We start from the raw sequence: 20,645 nt of genomic DNA on the forward strand, positions 1-20,645 counted from the left end.
AAGTTGGCTCTGGAATAGCCAGTGCTACCAATTGCCATAAATATACATCGGCCATTAGGTGGCATAAAGAAGAAAAGTGATGTTAGTTGCACCAAATTTGTCATACTCTGTGCACAGTTTTGATAATTTATTTGCAACATTCCCCATTTTTGCCAGCTGATACAGTATCTTCACAAAAGCTCTATTGATAAATGTGCTCCAATGTGATTTCTGCCTGATATGATGGTAAGAAAAGAAGATTAATGAAAGTCAGTGCTGGGTGAAAAGGCGTGCTAGCAGGGTAAGACATCCCCAGGCAGAATGTCAAGTTTTGGGTTGGATACAGATAGTAGGAAAATACAGAATAACAGGAGACTATAGACAATAGAATGGTTCCATGGAGTGCTAAGCACATATAAAGGCGTTAGGATAGGCCCAAATGTGTGATCCTTGAGGCTCCTATCAATCCGCAGAAAAAAGGGGATGCAGTGCTCCACAAGTGCCAGATCCTCTTCAATGTTTATCTATGCTCAGAAATGCGGCTGTCCCAGATAGTGCAGCTCAAACCATTCGTCTGATTGGTGAGGGTTCCAGGGATCAGACCTCATCAACAACACACTGATAATCTGTAATCTTCACATGCCACCAAATAGTGTAAAATGAAAAATGATGGTATATTTACCTCTTTCCTCAGCATCGTTCTCTGCAGCGCTGATCCGGTCCTCCTTCTGCAGCCAATCACTGTCCTCAGCAGTATACTGCAGCTGTAAACAACCAGCTGCAGGAGGACTGGACTGCAGAGAACAACACTGGAGAAAGGGGTGAGGAGAAAATGATTTTACATTTTTCTCCATTTGGGGGACATGTCCGAGATTTTTAATTTTCTCGGACAACTCTTTTAAGGATCGACCATCAATGTATTTTTCCTTTACATTAAAAAAGTATGTAAATGCAAATGCTATAGTTTTCTATGTTTTGTATGGTGATAATGTATGTTAGGATTAAGAATCTGTTTATAGGCTTTATTAGGCTACTTTCACATATACAGTAAAGGCTGTTCCGGCAGAGGTACAGTCTGCCAGAGATCACCTTGTCTGGCATAGTCGGATACGGCAGTGCACCACTGGACCCCATTGACTATAATGGGAACTGGCAGGGATTTGGACGGTTTCCAGAGTGAGCGCCGGGTTTCGGCTGAACATAAATTGGTGCATTATAGTCAATAGGCTTCATAGAAGAATGGTAGTATCCGGCTAGGCCAGATCCAATAAACTCTGGCAGGCTGTATTTCTGCCGAAACAGCATGCCAGATACCTTTACCACAGATGTGAAACTAGCCTTAGTCAGGGTTTCCTCAGACCACTAAGTATGGAGGCTTTGAGGAGCAGTATAATAAAGCAGTCTGTCTACACTGATAGGCTTCATTCACATCTCTGTATGGAGATCCAGCAGGCTGTTCCGGCACAGACCATTCTGCTGGATCTTCTACTTCACCGCCAGATCCTCACTGACTACAATTAGGCCCGGAGATGATCTCGACAATTTCCGGCATAAGTGGACAAGTACAACGGTTTTTTGTCTAGTCAACAGCCGGCATTGCGCCGGATCAAACTGTTGAATCTCCGAAACTGAGATGTGAATGCACCAATTACTGGATGCTAACATCTAGGACAGCTTCCTCTATACATCAGTAGGTATGCTACTGGGCCACAATTATGGAGCCAGAAAGCTGTGCTTATTTCATAAGCTGTACTTTATAGGGTACAAGCCCTGAGAAAGTACAGAAGAATTACACAGAACAGAACAGTCCCTTCAAATGATTGAATAATTACAAACTATTACTACTACCACACAATGGTGGCCTAAGTGCGGTCATAGTACAGTACACTGTACATACTATAGGTAAGGCCTCTTTCACACTTGCGTTGTCCGGATCCGGCGTGTACTCCACTTGCCGGAATTACACGCCGGATCCGGAAAAACGCAAGTGTACTGAAAGCATTTGAAGACGGAGCCGTCTTCAAAATGCTTTCAGTGTTACTATGGCACCCAGGATGCTATTAAAGTCCTGGTTGCCATAGTAGGAGCGGGGAGCGGGGGAGCAGTATACTTACAGATCCATGCGCATGGATGACGTGCCATGCGATCACGTGATCCATGTGCTTGGGGCGCCCTGACGTCACTCTGGAGCGCCCCGGGAGCCGCACGGACGGTATGGCTGCCAGGACTTTAGCGTCCCGGCAGCCATGGTAACCACTCAGAAAAAGCTAAACGTCGGATCCGGTAATGCACCGAAACGACGTTTAGCTTAAGGCCGGATCCGGATTAATGCCTTTCAATGGGCATTAATTCCGGATCCGGCCTTGCGGCAAGTCTTCAGGATTTTTGGCCGGAGCAAAAAGCGCAGCATGCTGCGGTATTTTCTCCGGCCCAAAAACGTTCCGTTCCGGAACTGAAGACATCCTGATGCATCCTGAACGGATTTCTCTCCATTCAGAATGCATTAGGATAAAACTGATCAGGATTCTTCCGGCATAGAGCCCCGACGAAGGAACTCTATGCCGGAAGAAAAGAACGCAGGTGTAAAAGAGCCCTAAATTTTCCAACAGGCCACACATATGACAGATTTATAAGACCGCAGCATAGTTCTTCTTTCTCAAACAAAATTGATGCATAGAGCTATTCAAGTGAATGACACAGGGAAAGATTAAATTACAACGTGATAGAGAAATACATTAACATTAAGCTTTTAAACAGGTTTGCTGTAGTCCAAATGAAATGAGTATAACGCTTTCACCACTAGAGGGCGCTGTTTACACAAATAAATGCAATTAAAGGGATTCTGTAACCTATATTTTGATGTTTATACTCTATTTATGAAATGTGTAGGTTTGTGTGTTGGACATATTTATGGTCCACACATGGATGCATAATTGTATACAACTGATATTAAATGTTTTGGACTTTGTGTGTTTTCAATAAATTATATACTTTTTAAGAGGTGCGGCCATGGTTTGCAGTATTTCTTTGCTCTTCTTGGATATATACTTTTGGAGTATTGTGCGCAGTACTGGAGACCATATCAGTACTGTAGACCATATCTCCAGAAGGATATTGATACTTTGGAGAGAGTTCAGAGAAGAGCTACTAAACTAGTACATGGATTGCAGGATAAAACTTACCAGGAAAGATTAAAGGACCTTAACATGTATAGCTTGGAAGAAAGACGAGACAGAGGGGATATGATAGAAACTTTTAAATACATAAAGGGAATCAACAAGGTAAAAGAGGAGAGAATATTTAAAAGAAGAAAAACTGCTACAAGAGGACATAGTTTTAAATTAGAGGGGCAAAGGTTTAAAAGTAATATCAGGAAGTATTACTTTACTGAGAGAGTAGTGGATGCATGGTATAGCCTTCCTGCAGAGGTGGTAGCTGAAAATACAGTGGAGGAGTTTAAGCATGCATGGGATAGGCATAAGGCCATCCTTCATATAAGATAGGGCCAGGGGCTATTCATAGTACTCAGTATATTGGGCAAACTAGATGGGCCAAATGGTTCTTATCTGCCGACACATTCTATGTTTCTATATTCAGGATCCCTTTAAGGGCTCATGCACCCGGTTGTAGCTGTTTTTTTGTTTGAGGTATTACTGAAACTGTGTAAGTCCTGGTCATTACAAACATGACAAATCTTATCTACATTCATCACAGGGGCGTAACTTCCGGGGAAGCGGCTGCTTTGGGGCCCTGACCCAGAGGGGGCCCATCCAGGAGGAGGACTACAAGATTTTGTCAGGGCCCCCTCAACAGTATTACACAATTAAATTATATACAGTGACAGTATAGACAGTGTAGAAAAGGATGGAAAAGCTACCGGGCCTGGTCTGAGGGAGCGATCTTTACTAGCCACAGGAATGGGGGCCGCATGAAAGGAAGAGGTTGCGAAAAAATTACTTGGGGAGGGGGGCCCCATTCAAAAATTAGCTGTGGGGCCCAGTCATTTCTAGCTACGCCACTGATTCATCATATATATATATGTGCTTTAACTGCAGACTGTCAGCTTTAATTTGAGGGTATTTACATCCAAATCAGGTGAACGGTGTAGGAATTACAACAGTTTGCATATGTGCCTCCCACTTGTTAAGGAACCAAAAGTAATGGGACAGAATAATAATCATAAATCAAACTTTCACTTTTTAATACTTGGTTGCAAATCCTTTGCAGTCAATTACAGCCTGAAGTCTGGAATGCATATATATCACCAGACGCTGGGTTTCATCCCTGGTGATGCTCTGCCAGGCCTCTACTGCAACTGTCTTCAGTTCCTGCTTGTTCTTCGGGCATTTTCCCTTCAGTTTTGTCTTCAGCAAGTGAAATGCATGCTCAATCGGATTCAGGTCAGGAGATTGACTTGGCCATTGCATAACATTCCACTTCTTTCCCTTAAAAAACTCTTTGGTTGCTTTTGCAGTATGCTTTGGGTCATTGTCCATCTGCACTGTGAAGCGCCATCAAATGAGTTCTGAAGCATTTGGCTGAATATGAGCAGATAATATTGCCTGAAACACTTCAGAATTCATCCTGCTGCTTTTGTCAGCAGTCACATCATCAATAAATAGAAGGGAACCAGTTCCATTGGCAGCCATACATGCCCACGCCATGACACTACCACCACCATGCTTCACTGATGAGGTGGTATGCTTAGGATCATGAGCAGTTCCTTTCCTTCTCCATACTCTTCTCTTCCCATCACTCTGGTACAAGTTGATCTTGGTCTCATCTGTCCATAGGATGTTGTTCCAGAACTGTGAAGGCTTTTTTAGATGTTGTTTGGCAAACTCTAATCTGGCCTTCCTGTTTTTTAGGCTCACCAATGGTTTGCATCTTGTGGTGAACCCTCTGTATTCACTCTGGTGAAGTCTTCTCTTGATTGTTGACTTTGACACACATACACCTACCTCCTGGAGAGTGTTCCTGATATGGCCAACTGTTGTGAAGGGTGTTTTCTTCACCAGGGAATGAATTCTTCGGTCATCTACCACAGTTGTTTTCCGTGGTCTTCCGGATCTTTTGGTGTTGCTGAGCTCACCGGTGCGTTCCTTCTTTTTAAGAATGTTCCAAACAGTTGTTTTGGCCACGCCTAATGTTTTTGCTATCTCTCTGATGGGTTTGTTGTGTTTTTTCTGCCTAATGATGGCTTGCTTCACTGATAGTGACAGCTCTTTGGATCTAATCTTGAGAGTTGACAGTAACAGATTCCAAATGCAAATAGCACACTTGAAATGAACTCTGGACCTTTTATCTGCTCATTGTAATTGGGATATTGAGGGAATAACACACACCTGGCCGTGGAACAGCTGAGAAGCCAATTGTCCCATTACTTTTGGTCCCTTAACAAGTGGGAGGTACATATGCAAACTGTTGTAATTCCTACACTGTTCACCTGATTTGGATGTAAATACCCTCAAATTAAAGCAGACAGTCTGCAGTTAAAGAACGTCTTGTTCGTTTAATTTCAAATCCATTGTGGTGGTGTATAGAGCCAAAATGTTAGAATTGTGTTGATGTCCCAATATTTATGGACCTGACTGTATATATATATATATATATTATATAGTGTTAGACCGCATAATGTTTTTGCATAGTAAGACCAGACAGTGGTGCACAACAGATTACACCCGAGTGGAATTTGCATGTATTTAACTGCTGGAGGAGGCTCAACAGCTGCCTGACTGATGGGGGTGAATGATCAGAGCACAGGGGGATGGTCACACACAAGGATAAGAGAGAAACAAACAATAGCACATTTCAGACTAAGGCCTCTTTCACACTTGCGTTGTTGGGATCCGGCATGCACTTCCGTTGCCGGAGGTGCCTGCCGGATCCGGAAAAACGCAAGTGTACTGAAAGCATTTGAAGACGGAACCGTCTTCCAAATGCTTTCAGTGTTACTATGGCACCCAGGACGCTATTAAAGTCCTGGTTGCCATAGTAGGAGCGGGGAGCGGGGGAGCGGTATACTTACAGTCCGTGCGGCTCCCGGGGCGCTCCAGAATGACGTCAGAGCGCCCCATGCGCATGGATGACGTGATCACATGGATCACGTGATCCATGCGCTTGGGGCGCCCTGACGTCACTCTGGAGCGCCCGGGGAGCCGCACGGACGGTAAGTATACTGCTCCCCCGCTCCCCACTACACTTACCATGGCTGTCAGGACTTTAGCGTCCCGGCAGCCATGGTAACCACTCTGAAAAAGCTAAATGTCGGCTCCGGCAATGCGCCGAAACGACGTTTAGCTTAAGGCCGGATCCGGATCAATGCCTTCCAATGGGCATTAATTCCGGATCCGGCCTTGCGGCAAGTGTTCCGAATTTTTGGCCGGAGCAAAAAGCGCAGCATGCTGCGGTATTTTCTCCGGCCAACAAACGTTCCGTACCGGAACTGAAGACATCCTGATGCATCCTGAACGGATTACTCTCCATTCAGAATGCATTAGGATAATCCTGATCAGGATTCTTCCGGCATAGAGCCCCGACGACGGAACTTTATGCCGGAAGACAATAACGCAGGTGTGAAAGAGCCCTTAGGCTCCATTCACACATCCGTATAATGGGTCCGCATCCATTCCGCAAATTGCGGAACCGGTGCCGACCCATTCATTCTCTATGGGGACGGAATGGATGCGGAGAGCACACTATGTGCTCTACGCATCCGCATTTCCGGAGCGCGCCCCCGATTTTCTGGTCCGCGGCTCCGGAAAAAAATAGAACATGTCCGCAATTGCGGACAAGAATAGGCAGTTCTATGGGGGTGCCGGCCGGGTGTATTGCGGATCCGCAATTTGCGGATCCACAATGCACTACGGATGTCTGAATGGACCCTAATACAATCATCCTTATATGAATACATGAAGTCGCATGCATCTTAGGAGCTTGCCATGTGTGTCATGTCATAATAGTTTACTGGACCTGATTTTTTATATTATATTCCTGGAAACTCTCTCTTCGTCACTTCTGAAACGCAAGGACATTTTCAGGGACATTCATTTTCAAGGCTGAATCATCTTTACACTGATGACAGATTCAAACTAAACCTACAGTTTATAAAAGTAAAGTTTATGAAATGTGCTGCATGTCTTGGGGGTAACGATCAATGGGGGTCCTACTGCTTGGACCTTCACTGATCACAAGATCACGCTCCATTAATTTCTGTGGAAATTCTGGAGATAGGTAGGCGCTCAGCTATCTCCGGAACTCCAATAGAAATGAACGGAGTGGCTGTGCGCATGTCTGACCAGCCGTTCCGTTCATTTAGGAGAGTCCACTGGGTACAGGGTCCCCGTTCTCGTGATTAGTGAAGGTCCCATGTGTAGGACCCCCACGATCTATGGGCTCATTCACACGACAGCGTCGTGTTTTGAGGTCTGGTGCTGCTCGTGTGCGTTCTGCAATTTATGGAACGGGTGGCCCATTATAGAAATGCCTATTCTTGTCCGCAAAACGTTGTAAAAATGCAGGTCCTTTGCCTGCAAAATGGACAAGAATACATAATGTTATATCTTTTTTTGCAGAACGGACATGCGGACATACAGACACATAATGCAAACTGAGTCATTTTCGTTTTTTTTTCCAAGCCCCATTGAAGTGAATTGTTCCACATATGGACCTGTATAAAAACTGAAAAAAAAATATGTTCATGTGCATGAGCCCTAAAAAAACACTATAAACCGCCTCTGTGGCTGATAAGGCATAATAAATTGTATTTAGGTGCAAAGATAAAATAGTCTTTGGTTTAGTGTGAACCTAATTACATATTAAAAATCAAGTTATGGCAGTACTTAATGAATTTAGAACACAAATGTCTATGACAAATCACACAATCCATTACAAATGAACGTACTGTACTTCCGTATATTATACAACCATGTGCAGGGACACGGTCATTTGTCAATAACTTGATTCACATGAACAGGAATGGTGATATATGTAATTATTCTAATCATACAACAGAGAAGGGAAAAGAAGGGAACAATCCGCACAACATTGTTTGCATTCCGTTCTTCATTCCAATCTGGTGTATGCATCACTTCGTATAAGGTTGAAAGGACCAGGCCTAAGTTCTCCACCTGTTGCCACTAGGTGGCGCCTCATCACCACTTCTCACTTTACTGGAGTTCTAGTGCGTGACCCAAGCAGCAGCTGTATCTGTGCACTTCTCAACCTACAAGAGAATTTGGAACAAATGGAAAGAGAACTGCCAAGCATGTGAATGTCACTCACTGGTGCAAAAATATTTGTTTTACAATGAATCACTACATTGAAGCTGGCTACTAAGGTCAGGGCTGGTTCCTCATTGTTTAAGATACCCAGGGCCACCCTTCATATCCATTATTATTCAAGGACAACATATAGAAAAGATCAGGGGCGGACTGGGAACTTAAAGTGGCCCTGGAAAAAAATAAAAATAAAAGTGGCCCCATTTTGTAGTCGGGTCCAAATTGGTGGTAGGCAGGGCCAGCAATACCATATTGCGGGCGGCACACAATACCACCCCAAAAGAGCCAAATACTACAGTCCATCATAGGGGTACTGCCTGTGACCAGATGGTCAAACACACCTGTAGGTAAAGCAGCTCTTGTTTGATGGCAGGGATCCTGGACCCAAGAGACAAGTGAGTCTAGAGGGAATGGAAAGCACTGATTGATGGTTACTGATAATCTCAGCCATCTGCCCCATGCGAGACGCTGCAGTGTCAGTTGACAGTTTGCTTTAGAGTCCCCTGTAGGCCCCCCCCCCCCCTGATCTTTTCCTGTCAATGTTCATGTAATATAACATCCTGAATTATTTTATTACAACTGGAAATTCCCATTACAGCAACAGAGGCGTCGAGTGGGAAGCGTGCCATTTTCTGGAATGATGGTGAAGAATATCATTATTGGAAGTGACTCATTGACAGAGTGCTGCCGAGGTGCAGACCAGAAAGTTCATTCTGCAAATCTGATCTGCCGGGTAGCCTCCTGGAAACAGGCGCAGGTTATTTAGGGTGTTTGTCAGTCGGATGTTGTTTTCCTTGCACACAGGATTTCAGAACAAGTTGCTCCAAGGGTTATTACAAGCAAATCAAGGTTAGCTTGCTGTATATGACGGTGGCCAGCAGGTGGCGCTGTAGGATGATTATTGCCAGGCTCTTCCCAGCATAAGTCCCAGTAAAGGAGAATTCTAAACTCTACCAGGAAACCCAATCACTGGCCGCATCTGCCCTCCTTACACTCAGCGCCTGCAAGTAGTTAGAAAGAACTGTTTGCAATCCATTATGGATCCCTATAATGCTGTTGGGATTAGTAATATGGGTGCTATTCACATTGCGGAAGCCCGAATAAGGGCTAAAGCTTATTTTCTAAAACTTTCTGACCATAGCAAAAAAATAAATAAAAGACCAATGGTCCATCTTGTCTGCCCTTATGTTATTTCCTTGGAACCCGGAAGAAACCCATGAAAACAGGGGGAGAAGAAACAACCTTCATGCAGATAACCCGGTTCCATTCAGTCCCTTTAAGGCTAGGGCTACACGACGACAATAAGTCGCACGACACATAGGACACCACTACACTGCAACCTTGATGTCGCGCGACAATTTTTATAATGATAGTCTATGGTGTTGCACTGCGACAGTCGCAGACAAATCCATATTGGATGGATTTTTTGCTACTGTCGTGTCGCAGCGAGACACCATAGACTATCATTATAAACATTGTCGTGCGACAAAATGCCGTCGTGTAGCCCTAGCCTAGGACCCTCTTCACATACGGCCGGTGATCTGGTTCTGTTCCCCTCCGAGAGGGGAAGTGAAACCAGAAGGGATCCCGTAGTATTTTATGGGATCGGTCTCATACATCCGGCACATCAGTTGCCAAATAGCGCCGGACATAAAAATGCTGCATGCGCAGCAGCGCACGGAAGCCGAATCTGTGCACTGAAGTGGCGTTCACCTACAATATCTGGCCAGACATCACCGACATATGTGACGCACTCCGATGAGTAAATCTGCCCCTGTATGCGGAATCTTGCACGATGCCGGCAGCTAAAGGGTTACTGGGCTGTACATCTTGCACTTTCCTAGACCTGTCTGGTAAAGCGCTTTTCTCTGATGATGTCTAGGAGTCGTTTACATTCCTCCAAGTCTAGCCTAGTCTGGTCTGACTCCATACAATAATAATGTTCTGCTGGGACCAGCGTGCAGATGACTAAGCGGAGGCGATCCACGTGTCTGAGGCCGGCTGGCAAGGGGTTAACCGCGCAGAGCATGCTGCCAGGCAGGAGGCCGAGGGTCTTCATGTGCAGGACATTGTTAGATGGCCCATTGGTGCTGCACATCCCCCACCCCAGTGGCAGGTGGACAGTGCCCCTAGAAAAGAGAGAAAGGGCCAATTGTCTAATCTCCAAACTGACACACGCCAGACCCCCCCTCATTGTGCGACTCCTATACAAATGCTAAACAGCAGCGTGTGCCATTCCCAATCTGCTCCCATTATCTCCCCTCCCCCACAAAGTGCAATCTGCGAGCCATAGCTGCAGATTAGCCCCTGTCTGCACCCGCTTTAGCGCTATGTGCACGGGTACAATGTGGGCACGGAGCTACGAGGCGCCCATGTATGCCCTTTTTCTTTCTGCCTGGTAACAGTGTGACAAAGGACATCAGACTTTGAGTCACCGTGAACCCCCCTGCGCGCCCACCACCACAGACACTACACCACGCGCCGCCCCCTCCCCCACGTGCGGCCTTCTGGCACAAGTTCGGCAGCTCCTATTAGCATTACAATGCCGCCTCCGTCCAGCCAATCAGTGAGAAGGAGTGCGGGAAGCCACGCCCCCTGCGCGCAGCCAATAAATACGGCGCGGCGGCTTCAGCTCCTCACTGAACGCTTGGACTGTCTTCTAGCCTTTTTGGATTAACCTTACCTTTGAAGGACACTTTGTGGATTTTTCTGGCTCTTTGGCTTTATCCTCTGAGATCTACTACACCACTATGACTCTTGAAGAAGTGCACGGACAGGAAGCAGTTGTGGAAAGCGCTGAAAGGTAATTATCCTATTCTGGGGTGTCTATGGGGGTGCAGCATAGGGCATAGTTGTTGTGGGGCTGGTAACTGGGTATAGTTATATGCTGTATTGTAAAAAGGGACTTGCATTGATTATAGACTTGCAGAGGGGTTAGCCTAGTCCAGTGCCAGCTTTCTGTACCCATATAAGGCACTGCATGTTGGCATATGACGCGGTCTCTAAATGCACTTGTATATTTGTGTCTTGCGCAGGATGCAAAGCGCTGGTAAAGCCCTACATGAGCTGCTCATCTCCGCCCAGAGACAGGAGTGTCTGACCGTCGGAGTCTACGAGTCTGCCAAAGTCATGAATGTGTAAGTATCCTACTCCCTTGCATTGAACCCACGCTCGCCCATTACTTATGCGTAACACTGTGCCCACGCACCGAGACAGCACGACTAAATGTCTTCTCCCTTCTCTCCTTTTATAGAGATCCAGATAATGTGACTTTCTGCATTCTGGCTGCTGATGAGATCGACGAAGGGGATATTGCCCTGCAGATCCACTTCACGCTGATCCAAGCCTTCTGCTGTGAAAATGACATCAATATTGTAAGACTGAATGACACCGAGAAGCTGGCCGAGATCCTGGGCAGCACAGAGGAGTCTGGAGAACCCAAAGATCTGCACTGCATCCTTATTACGGTAAGTGTCCTGTTCCTGCTTATCTGTAATGACCTGGCATCGCGCCCATGGCTGTGTCTCAATCCTTTTCTTGTAAGCCGTTAGTTAATGTTCTGTTCCTTTTTTCATTTCTCAGAACCCCAGTGAGGATGCTTGGAAAGACCCGGCTCTGGAGAAACTTGGTCTATTCTGTGAAGAAAGCCGTAATGTGAATGACTGGGTGCCCTCTATTACCCTGCCCGAGTGAAGAAACCACTAGTGCATTACATGGTGTAAACCTTTTTGCATTCTTATCACGGTGCTGTGCGCCTGGTTGGGCCAGCTGCGTTCCCGAGTCTGTGGATTACGCTGGTTGAGGTCGGAATACGTCACCAAGACTAGCAAGATGTTGGCTCTTGTGGAGCAAAAGAGTAAGGAGGAAGATTTGACATGAACTGATCTACAGAAGGGACGGTTCAGACCAGTGCAAAGCCTCCTAAACGCACTGAAGGACGGGGCAGTCATACTGTGGAGCTGGAGTAACCTGCATGTTTGCAAGCCTGGAAGGACTTTTGCAAAGTGGAGATGCTTTTTGGATTAGATCGTGCAAGAAAGCTTATGGTAGATGGAGAACATCTTGAGATGCTGAGATCTTATGGAATTACATTTGAGCATTCTATGAACTTTTGGACTGACAAGTTAAAAACAAAGAAACTGAACTTAATATTTCCTGCATTAATTTCTCTTGGTACTGTCTCTGCAAGTGAGATGGTCTCCTGCAATAACTATGAACTTGATATACAAAGACTTTTATCTGTGCCAGGTTCTCTTGGCACTTCTATCATGTACCTATTTGCTACTTTTACCTGCATTGTCACTGACTTATTAAGACTTTGTCATTGTGCTTCAATAAATAATTTGAATTGAATTCACTTGTCAGTCTGCTATGTCACAATGCCACCGCAGTACCAATACTTGTGCAACTAAAAGTCCAGCACAGCTCAGTAGACCTGCAGTTGCATAGTTCTATATCTCTGCAGGCTTCTGTCTGGTTGTCTTTCTACTTGCACAGAAGGGACTTGCCTCTCTAGATAAACTGGAGCTGGGGCACCTCATTCTTCCTATTCAATCTGATAATTTGACCTCTCGCCCTCCTGCGACAGCTGCTTATCACAAGGGCCTGCAGAAGGGGAATTCTGCATTTCAAATGAGTGTATTATTCCAGTAGGAGGTCTTAGGAGACCAGTGTCTATTTTACTCCAAAGCATGCAGCTGCCCGTGTGTCACTGAGGGGGTTTTCCTACTGTTGCTCTAAGAAACACAAAATCCCTGCCCCCCTCCCTGCGTGGGACACAAAGCATACACTGATCGTGATCCGGTAGATAGTATAACGGTTGGGAAGAGTTTCATCAGCATGTGTCTCCTCTAAAGGGTTAATAAGTAAACCTCTATGCATGCTGCTAAAACACAATTGGGATTGTATAAGGGGAAACTCTGAAGGTCATTGTGCACCATGACCCATGCTGCCAAGTGCGTGCTACTAATCACTTTGCGCCATGGTGCCAGCGACTTGCCCCAGGTCTCTGAATTTCCAGGAACCAGCCCTTTGCACCTTGTGTAAGCATTGTGTTCCTGCAGAAACCGTTGGTGTGGCTGCCAAGAGCCGTGACAACCACACAAACAAAGTTGTAGAGAGTATGAAGAGAGAGCGCTGTCTTGGAACAGTCTTGGGTATTACAGCGGCCATGGAGATTAAGTACACAAGTTTCTAGAGAAAGGTCAAATTGTTCTGCGAGGAGAAACTGTTTTCGGAGTAGTAAATCAGTGCCGTACTGTTCACTGATTAAAGAGGCACACTGTGTCTTATGGCAAGCATTCATTCCAAAGACGCACATAATGCTCTTCTAGGTATCTGAGGAACACTTCTCTGTAGGACTGTAGTTCACCCTGTGAGAACCTGATGGAACCTCTGCAGCTGGATAGTCAAAAGGTCTCTTGCATCAGAGGTCCACCGTACACAAGATTAAGGCTACTTTCACACTGGAGTTTTGGCTTTCCGTTAAGGGCTCTCACAAGCGGTCCAAAACGGATCAGTTTTGCCCGAATGCATTCTGAATGGAAAAGGATCCGCTCAGAACGCATCAGTTTGCCTCCGTTTAGCCTCCATTCCGCTCTGGAGGCGGACACCAAAATGCTGTTTGCAACGTTTTGGTGTCCGTCTGACGAAACAGAGCCAAACGGATCCGTCCTGACACAAAATGTAAGTCAATGGATACGGGTCCGTTTTCTGTGGCACAATAGAAAACGGATCCGTCCTCCATTGACTTTCAATGGTGTTCAAGACGGATCCGTCATGGCTATGTTACAGATAATACAAACGGATCCGTTCTGAGCGGATGCAGACTGTTGTATTATCTGAACGGATCCGCACCAAACGCGGTGAAGGTAGCCGAAGGCTGGCCTTACACATACGACCCACATTTTATAATGTATATCAGGGGTCGGCAACCTCCGGCACTCCAGCTGTTGTTAAACTACAACTCCCAGCATGCATACTTGCTCTGCTGTTCTCAGAATTCCCATAGTAATGGATGGAGCATGCTGGGAATTGTAGTTTCACAACAGCTGGAGTGCTGAAGGTACCTGACCCCTGATGTATATGGTTATCTTAACTATGCCACCCCTACACGAGTCCAGCACCGGCCTCCACTTGAGGTTCACAGTTACATTGGCCCTTAGGCAAAATGGATCAGTGTGTTCGTAATGCAAATGGTCGGCATGAGATTTTCATACAGTGGTTTTACAAATGAGGTCTATTTGAATATGTCTTAGCAGGCCCCTAGTATGAAAAGGAGTCTATTTACACTGACAAGAAACTGACTGGTTTCTTCAGTGCCTCAGGGTCCTGAACATGCAAATCTGGAGTGACAATAAACGGTTTAACTCTCCTCGCCACGTACAATGTAGACGCCCTGATGGGGTTGCGTTGCTGGGATTTTGTAGATTGCAGTGGTTTCGTTGATCAGACTATAAGGGGATCACCTCTAAAGGAAATCCTCTAATTAACCATACACCGTCTCGAGCTAGCAGATCATACAGTATGGTGCTCAGAGGTGTCGGACTTGTCACCCATCAGTTAAACATTGGAGAGGTGATAATGGGCATCGCTGAGGTGGTTTGCATAGGGCTGTTTATCATTGATTATACACTTTTCCCATGCAGATCTCAGGAGCAGTGGAGCCATTGTCACTATGATGAAGGATATGTTTTCCAGTTCCATTACATTATGGAGATGGTATAGACTTTCTAACAGGACATATACTGACTACTTAGGAATAAACGCCATCAATTTGGTAATGAATTTGGGCTGTAAGTATGTCGTTATCTGGAATAAAATGGAAGGCTCGGTCCGTCACTTTTTCTGCAGCCACAGATGTGGGTCTCAAAAATTAGATATTTTTCTGTAAACCATCAGGAGATCCAGTTAATGCAGGAGAACCATATAATGCAGGGATCAGCAACCGTCAGCACTTCAGCTGTTGTGAAACTACAACTCCCAGCATGCATGCTCATGTAACTACCATAAAAATGAAAGGAAGATTATGGGAGTTGTAGTTCCAGAACAGCTGGAGGGCCGGAGATTGCTGATCCCTGATCTAAAGTGTACGGGAGTGAACGGACTCCTCTTGACGTCTGCATGCCCATCACATTTGTTCTCATGAGAGTTAAACCGCCACCAGAGGTGTGCTTACTCCCCACTGACAACACGTGCATGCTTGGTCAAGCCAGGTGTGCATACATATTAAGGGTCGGAAAGAATACATAACAGCGTCAGCTATCTAAAGTTGGTGATGCACATTAGATACCTGTCAGGAAAATGCTTGTTTAGCTTAGAGCTATCTTTCTTGACCATTCCATACACATGCACCCCCCCCCCCCCCCCCTATGGCCAAGTATGCATGTGTCCTTAATATGAAGAGAGGAGAAAGCAATTGCTGTACACGTCTGGCAGTGGCTTAGCTCCGGAGGACAAAGAGATTAACTGTCTGATCCTTATCTCCCTGACATCTGTCATTGTGGAAAGTTGGGAGGCCCCATACACATCAGATAGCTGTCCAGTACTGCCAAAATCGTCAGGTTTGGCCAGCATTCATCTAATGTCTATAGCCGGCCACCCTTAGTTTGGTAAGGTCGGCTAAGAATCTGATGTATGCAGTGCTCATGTATATGGGGGACAGACGCACATCTCTTAATAATTGTGGCGCGTCTGTGCCCCAGAACTGAAATCTACACCAGATAAGGAGCCGGTGCAGATTTCAGGGATAATCCGTGCCAGTTTCCTGGCATATATTCTAATAAACTAGCAATAAAACCCATTGTGTCAAAAAATACAACAGACTCTAGAAAACATTGCTCTCTAATATGCCATTGCTCTGTCTCCTGTATGCCATCGCTGTGCCCTGTATGCCATCTCTGTCCCCTGTGTGCAATTACTCTGTTCCCTCTGTGCCATTGCTGTGCCCTGTATGCCATCACTCTGTTCCCTGTGTGCCATCGCTATCCCCTCTATGCCATCTCTGTCCCCTGTATGCCATTACTCTGTTCCCTCTGTGCCATTGCTGTGCCCTGTATGCCATCACTCTGTTCCCTGTGTGCCATCTCTGTCCCCTGTATGCCATCTCTGTCCCCTGTATGCCATCACTCTGTTCCCTCTGTGCCATTGCTATCCCCTATATGCCATCTCTGTCCCCTGTATGCCATCACTTTGTTCCCTCTGTGCCATCGCTATCCCCTATATGCCATCTCTGTCCCCTGTATGCCATCACTTTGTTCCCTCTGTGCCATCGCTATCCCCTATATGCCATCTCTGTCCCCTGTATGCCATCACTTTGTTCCCTCTGTGCCATCGCTATCCCCTATATGCCATCTCTGTCCCCTGTATGCCATCACTTTGTTCCCTCTGTGCCATCGCTATCCCCTATATGCCATCTCTGTCCCCTGTATGCCATCACTCTGTTCCCTCTGTGCCATCGCTATCCCCTATATGCCATCTCTGTCCCCTGTATGCCATCACTTTGTTCCCTCTGTGCCATCGCTATCCCCTATATGCCATCTCTGTCCCCTGTATGCCATCACTTTGTTCCCTCTGTGCCATCGCTATCCCCTATATGCCATCTCTGTCCCCTGTATGCCATCACTTTGTTCCCTCTGTGCCATCGCTATCCCCTATATGCCATCTCTGTCCCCTGTATGCCATCACTTTGTTCCCTCTGTGCCATCGCTATCCCCTATATGCCATCTCTGTCCCCTGTATGCCATCACTTTGTTCCCTCTGTGCCATCGCTATCCCCTATATGCCATCTCTGTCCCCTGTATGCCATCACTTTGTTCCCTCTGTGCCATCGCTATCCCCTATATGCCATCTCTGTCCCCTGTATGCCATCACTTTGTTCCCTCTGTGCCATCGCTATCCCCTATATGCCATCTCTGTCCCCTGTATGCCATCACTTTGTTCCCTCTGTGCCATCGCTATCCCCTATATGCCATCTCTGTCCCCTGTATGCCATCACTTTGTTCCCTCTGTGCCATCGCTATCCCCTATATGCCATCTCTGTCCCCTGTATGCCATCACTTTGTTCCCTCTGTGCCATTGCTATCCCCTATATGCCATCACTTTGTTCCCTCTGTGCCATTGCTATCCCCTATATGCCATCTCTGTCCCCTGTATACCATCACTTTGTTCCCTCTGTGCCATTGCTATCCCCTATATGCCATCTCTGTCCCCTGTATACCATTGCTCTGTCCCCTGTGATTGGCCTGTAGCCAGAGCCCTACAAGCAACAATCCCATCACGGCTAAGGTTTCTGATATAAGGTGCTGGTACAAACATAGTTTTGTGTCATGCAGCTTTTTTGGGCCGGAAAGAAAAGCTAAAAAAAATGCCTGACTTGCTCTGTGTTTTTGAAGCTTTTTTTTTATCGTTTTCAAAATGTTTTTGCTTATATAGTGTCATATTTTTAACATCTGGCGTTTTTTTAATCTCATTTTTTAGCATGCCATTTTTTTTATAGGAAAATATGTACCTCTGTAGTGTCTCTCTGTAGAGCAGTGTAGGGAAAAAACATTGGTAAACACTGCACCCAGAGCATGCTTAGGGTTCCTGCACACTGCCATTGTCCGGCAATTTGCAGTCCCCAATGCACAGGCAACATCCGTGCAGTTTCCGCAGACGGATCCAGAGCCATTTAACTTGAAAGGGTCCGTGATCTGTCCGCACAGCAAAAAAAAAAGAACATATTCAAATTTTTTACGGTGTGGAGGCACGGAGAGAAACCCCACGGAATCAAGTGAATGGGTCCGCATCCGTGATGCGTTGCACAAGCGGCCGGGGCCTATATATTGCAGACCCGCTGTTTGGGGCAGCAATATGGGCTCTGCCCTCAATGTGGTTTAAAAAAATGCATCTTAAAGGTGAAAAAATGCCAATACAAAAAACAGCCTATTTGCCCTGCTTTTTTACTTTCTATAGACTTTCATGCAGCATCTGAAGTTGATGTTTTGCCTAAAAATGTTGCAAAAAAACACTAGCCGAAAACCACAGTCTCTCAAAATGCCAAAAAACCCACAGACTCTGCCACGTTTTTATAAAATGTCAAAGCTTCAGACCCACCCGGACACCTATCAGGGCTTCCCGAGACATCCACCCAGACACCACACCAAGAAGGACATGTACATTCTTGGTGCGGCTTTAAACCACTGGCCGCATGAATGGCAGTGAGGCCTCCCACTGAAAACAACTGGAGCCACATTGCATGTAGCTGTATGGCCCATTTATATAGTTGTATAGGTTAATCATGTCCCCCTTAGATGTCTCTTCTCAAGACTAAATAAATGTAATTCTTTTAATCTTTCTTCATAACTAAGACCTTCCATGCCCCTTATCAGTTTAGTCGCTCTCCTTTGCACTTTTTCCAGCTGCAGAGTGTCCTTTCTATGGACTGGTGCCCAGAACTGAACTGCATATTTCAGATGAGGCCGCACCAATGCTTTGTAAAGTGGTAATATCACATCCCTGTCCCATGAGTCCATGCCTCGTTTAATGCATGACAATATCAATATCCTGGTAATTTTTTGCAGCTTTTTTTGCAGCACCTTTACACCGGCATCTGTGCGAACTCTTGTTAGCGATTATCTGCCCGAACATTGGGCAGTGTTAAGGCCCCTTAAGTCATGACCCTGAGTAAATAGTGTCAGTTATTATCTTTACGTGCTCTGCCGTATATTTTAATGCTGTATGGAGACGGATCTGCATACATCATTATTCTGAAGTTTTGAGCGAAGCGACTTTGGGTCTGGGATCCGAAGCTTGATTCGCTCATCAATAAGGGCTCATGCACACAAACATATTTTCTTTCCGTGACTGTTTATTTTTGCGTACCGTATGCGGAACCATTCATTTCAATGGGTCTGCAAATAAAACAGAAGTTACTCCGTGTGCATTCCGTTTCCGTATATCCGTACGTCCCTTCCACAAACAAATAGAACATGTCCTGTTATTGTCTGCATTACGGACAAGGATAGTACTGTTCTATTTGGGACCAGCTTTTCCGTTCCGCAAAATACAAAATGCACACGGACGTCATCCGTATTTTTTGTGGATCCGTTTTTTGATGACTGCAAAATACATACGGTTGTGTGCATGAGGCCTAATAGGAGTAGTCAGGTCAGGAGATGAATGTGCTGATCTGGTGGGAGGCAGTGACTTGTCCACTGAGGACTGGGCATTTGGGAACTGAAATGCTAAATGTATATTAGGATGTATTCACATGCTGCAGATTTTTTGAAGAAACGGTGTTAGGTAGAAACAGTGTTAAGTAGATCTGCTTTTAACGTACGGATGAAAAAGTAATGCAATGTCCTTGTCCTAATGTGCAATGTGTACTGAACTGAACTCCGCACGTCCAATTTTTGTGAAGTGCAGATACTTCCAGACTCTGTTCTGTTCTGAAAAAAGGCATTCATTGTGCCAGAGATAGCTGGAAGTGTTCTTATCTGGCAGCAGCCTGCTTGAAGATGATTAGGTCTTTAGGGAACAAAGGGAAGTGTTAGCAAGGAAATGGCCTCGGCAGTCACATTACACACGTTACTGTATTACGCAAAGGGAACAATACATGAGATGGGCTAATCCAATAAATGCAATATGGCCCAGAAACTCATTCTTTTTACATAGGACTATGTGAGACATTTATTAAGACTGGTGTTTCACACTCCAGTCTCAATCTATCTCCTGCTGGCGTCAGACGTGTCACAATTATTAAGACACTTCTTGATAATTGTGGTGCACCAGGAAGGGAGCTGATGTAGACTTCCAGTGTGATCTGCACAGATTATAATAAGGGCTCATGCATACGACCGTGTTTTTTGTCCACATCTGATCCACATTTTTTGTGGGTCGGATGCGGCTCCATTCACTTCAGTGGGGCCGCGAAAGCTGCATAAAGAACACCATGGGCTGTCCACATCCGTATGTCCATTCTGCGACCCCTCAACAGACATGTCCTATTCTTGTCCGTTTTATGGGCTGTTCTATAGAGCGCAGGACGTTCTGTTACGCAATTTGCGGACGCCAAAAATGGCTACGGCCGTCTGCATGAGCCCTAAATTTGCGATCCACACCATCGATTGCCAGCCCCGCTCCACCCACCTTATGTAAAAGTGGCAATCTACTTGCTCTAAACCCCCAAAATTCACAAAATTGTGCACCAAACTTTGTGACTTTCTGACTCCAGTTTTCTGGTGCACTGGGGTTCATAAAAGTCCCACTAAGGACCTATTATGCAAAGCTGTCCCCTCCACATCACCAAAGATTGCTGCCTCCAATCAGGCCTGCTCTACACCGGCAGATTATTGGGCCAAAGGCAGAGAACGATTTGCGCTGGCGTAGGATGCTCATAATTTATGA

The 20,645-nt window shown here is 45.7% G+C and overlaps 1 protein-coding gene across 1 annotated transcript; it reads left to right on the top strand.

Annotated features, from left to right (window-relative positions):
• Positions 1-10,899: 10,899 nt before the first annotated feature.
• On the top strand, positions 10,900-12,611 carry GADD45G (growth arrest and DNA damage inducible gamma). The gene is made up of 4 exons (XM_040416951.1): positions 10,900-11,061; positions 11,294-11,395; positions 11,512-11,725; positions 11,841-12,611. The coding sequence occupies exons 1-4, from the start codon at positions 11,009-11,011 to the stop codon at positions 11,949-11,951; spliced, it is 480 nt and encodes a 159-aa protein (XP_040272885.1). The 5' UTR covers positions 10,900-11,008; the 3' UTR covers positions 11,952-12,611.
• The last annotated feature ends 8,034 nt before the right edge of the window (positions 12,612-20,645 follow it).

Source organism: Bufo bufo, chromosome 2 (genome assembly GCF_905171765.1).
Source record: "Bufo bufo chromosome 2, aBufBuf1.1, whole genome shotgun sequence".
Lineage (NCBI taxonomy): Eukaryota > Metazoa > Chordata > Amphibia > Anura > Bufonidae > Bufo > Bufo bufo.

Coding starts and splice junctions, on each gene's coding strand:
- GADD45G (XM_040416951.1), top strand. CDS start 11,009: ATGACTCTTGAAGAAGTGCACGGACAGGAAGCAGTTGTGGAAAGCGCT. Junction 11,062..11,293: donor GTTGTGGAAAGCGCTGAAAG/GTAATTATCCTA, acceptor TGTCTTGCGCAG/GATGCAAAGCGCTGGTAAAG. Junction 11,396..11,511: donor TCTGCCAAAGTCATGAATGT/GTAAGTATCCTA, acceptor CTCCTTTTATAG/AGATCCAGATAATGTGACTT.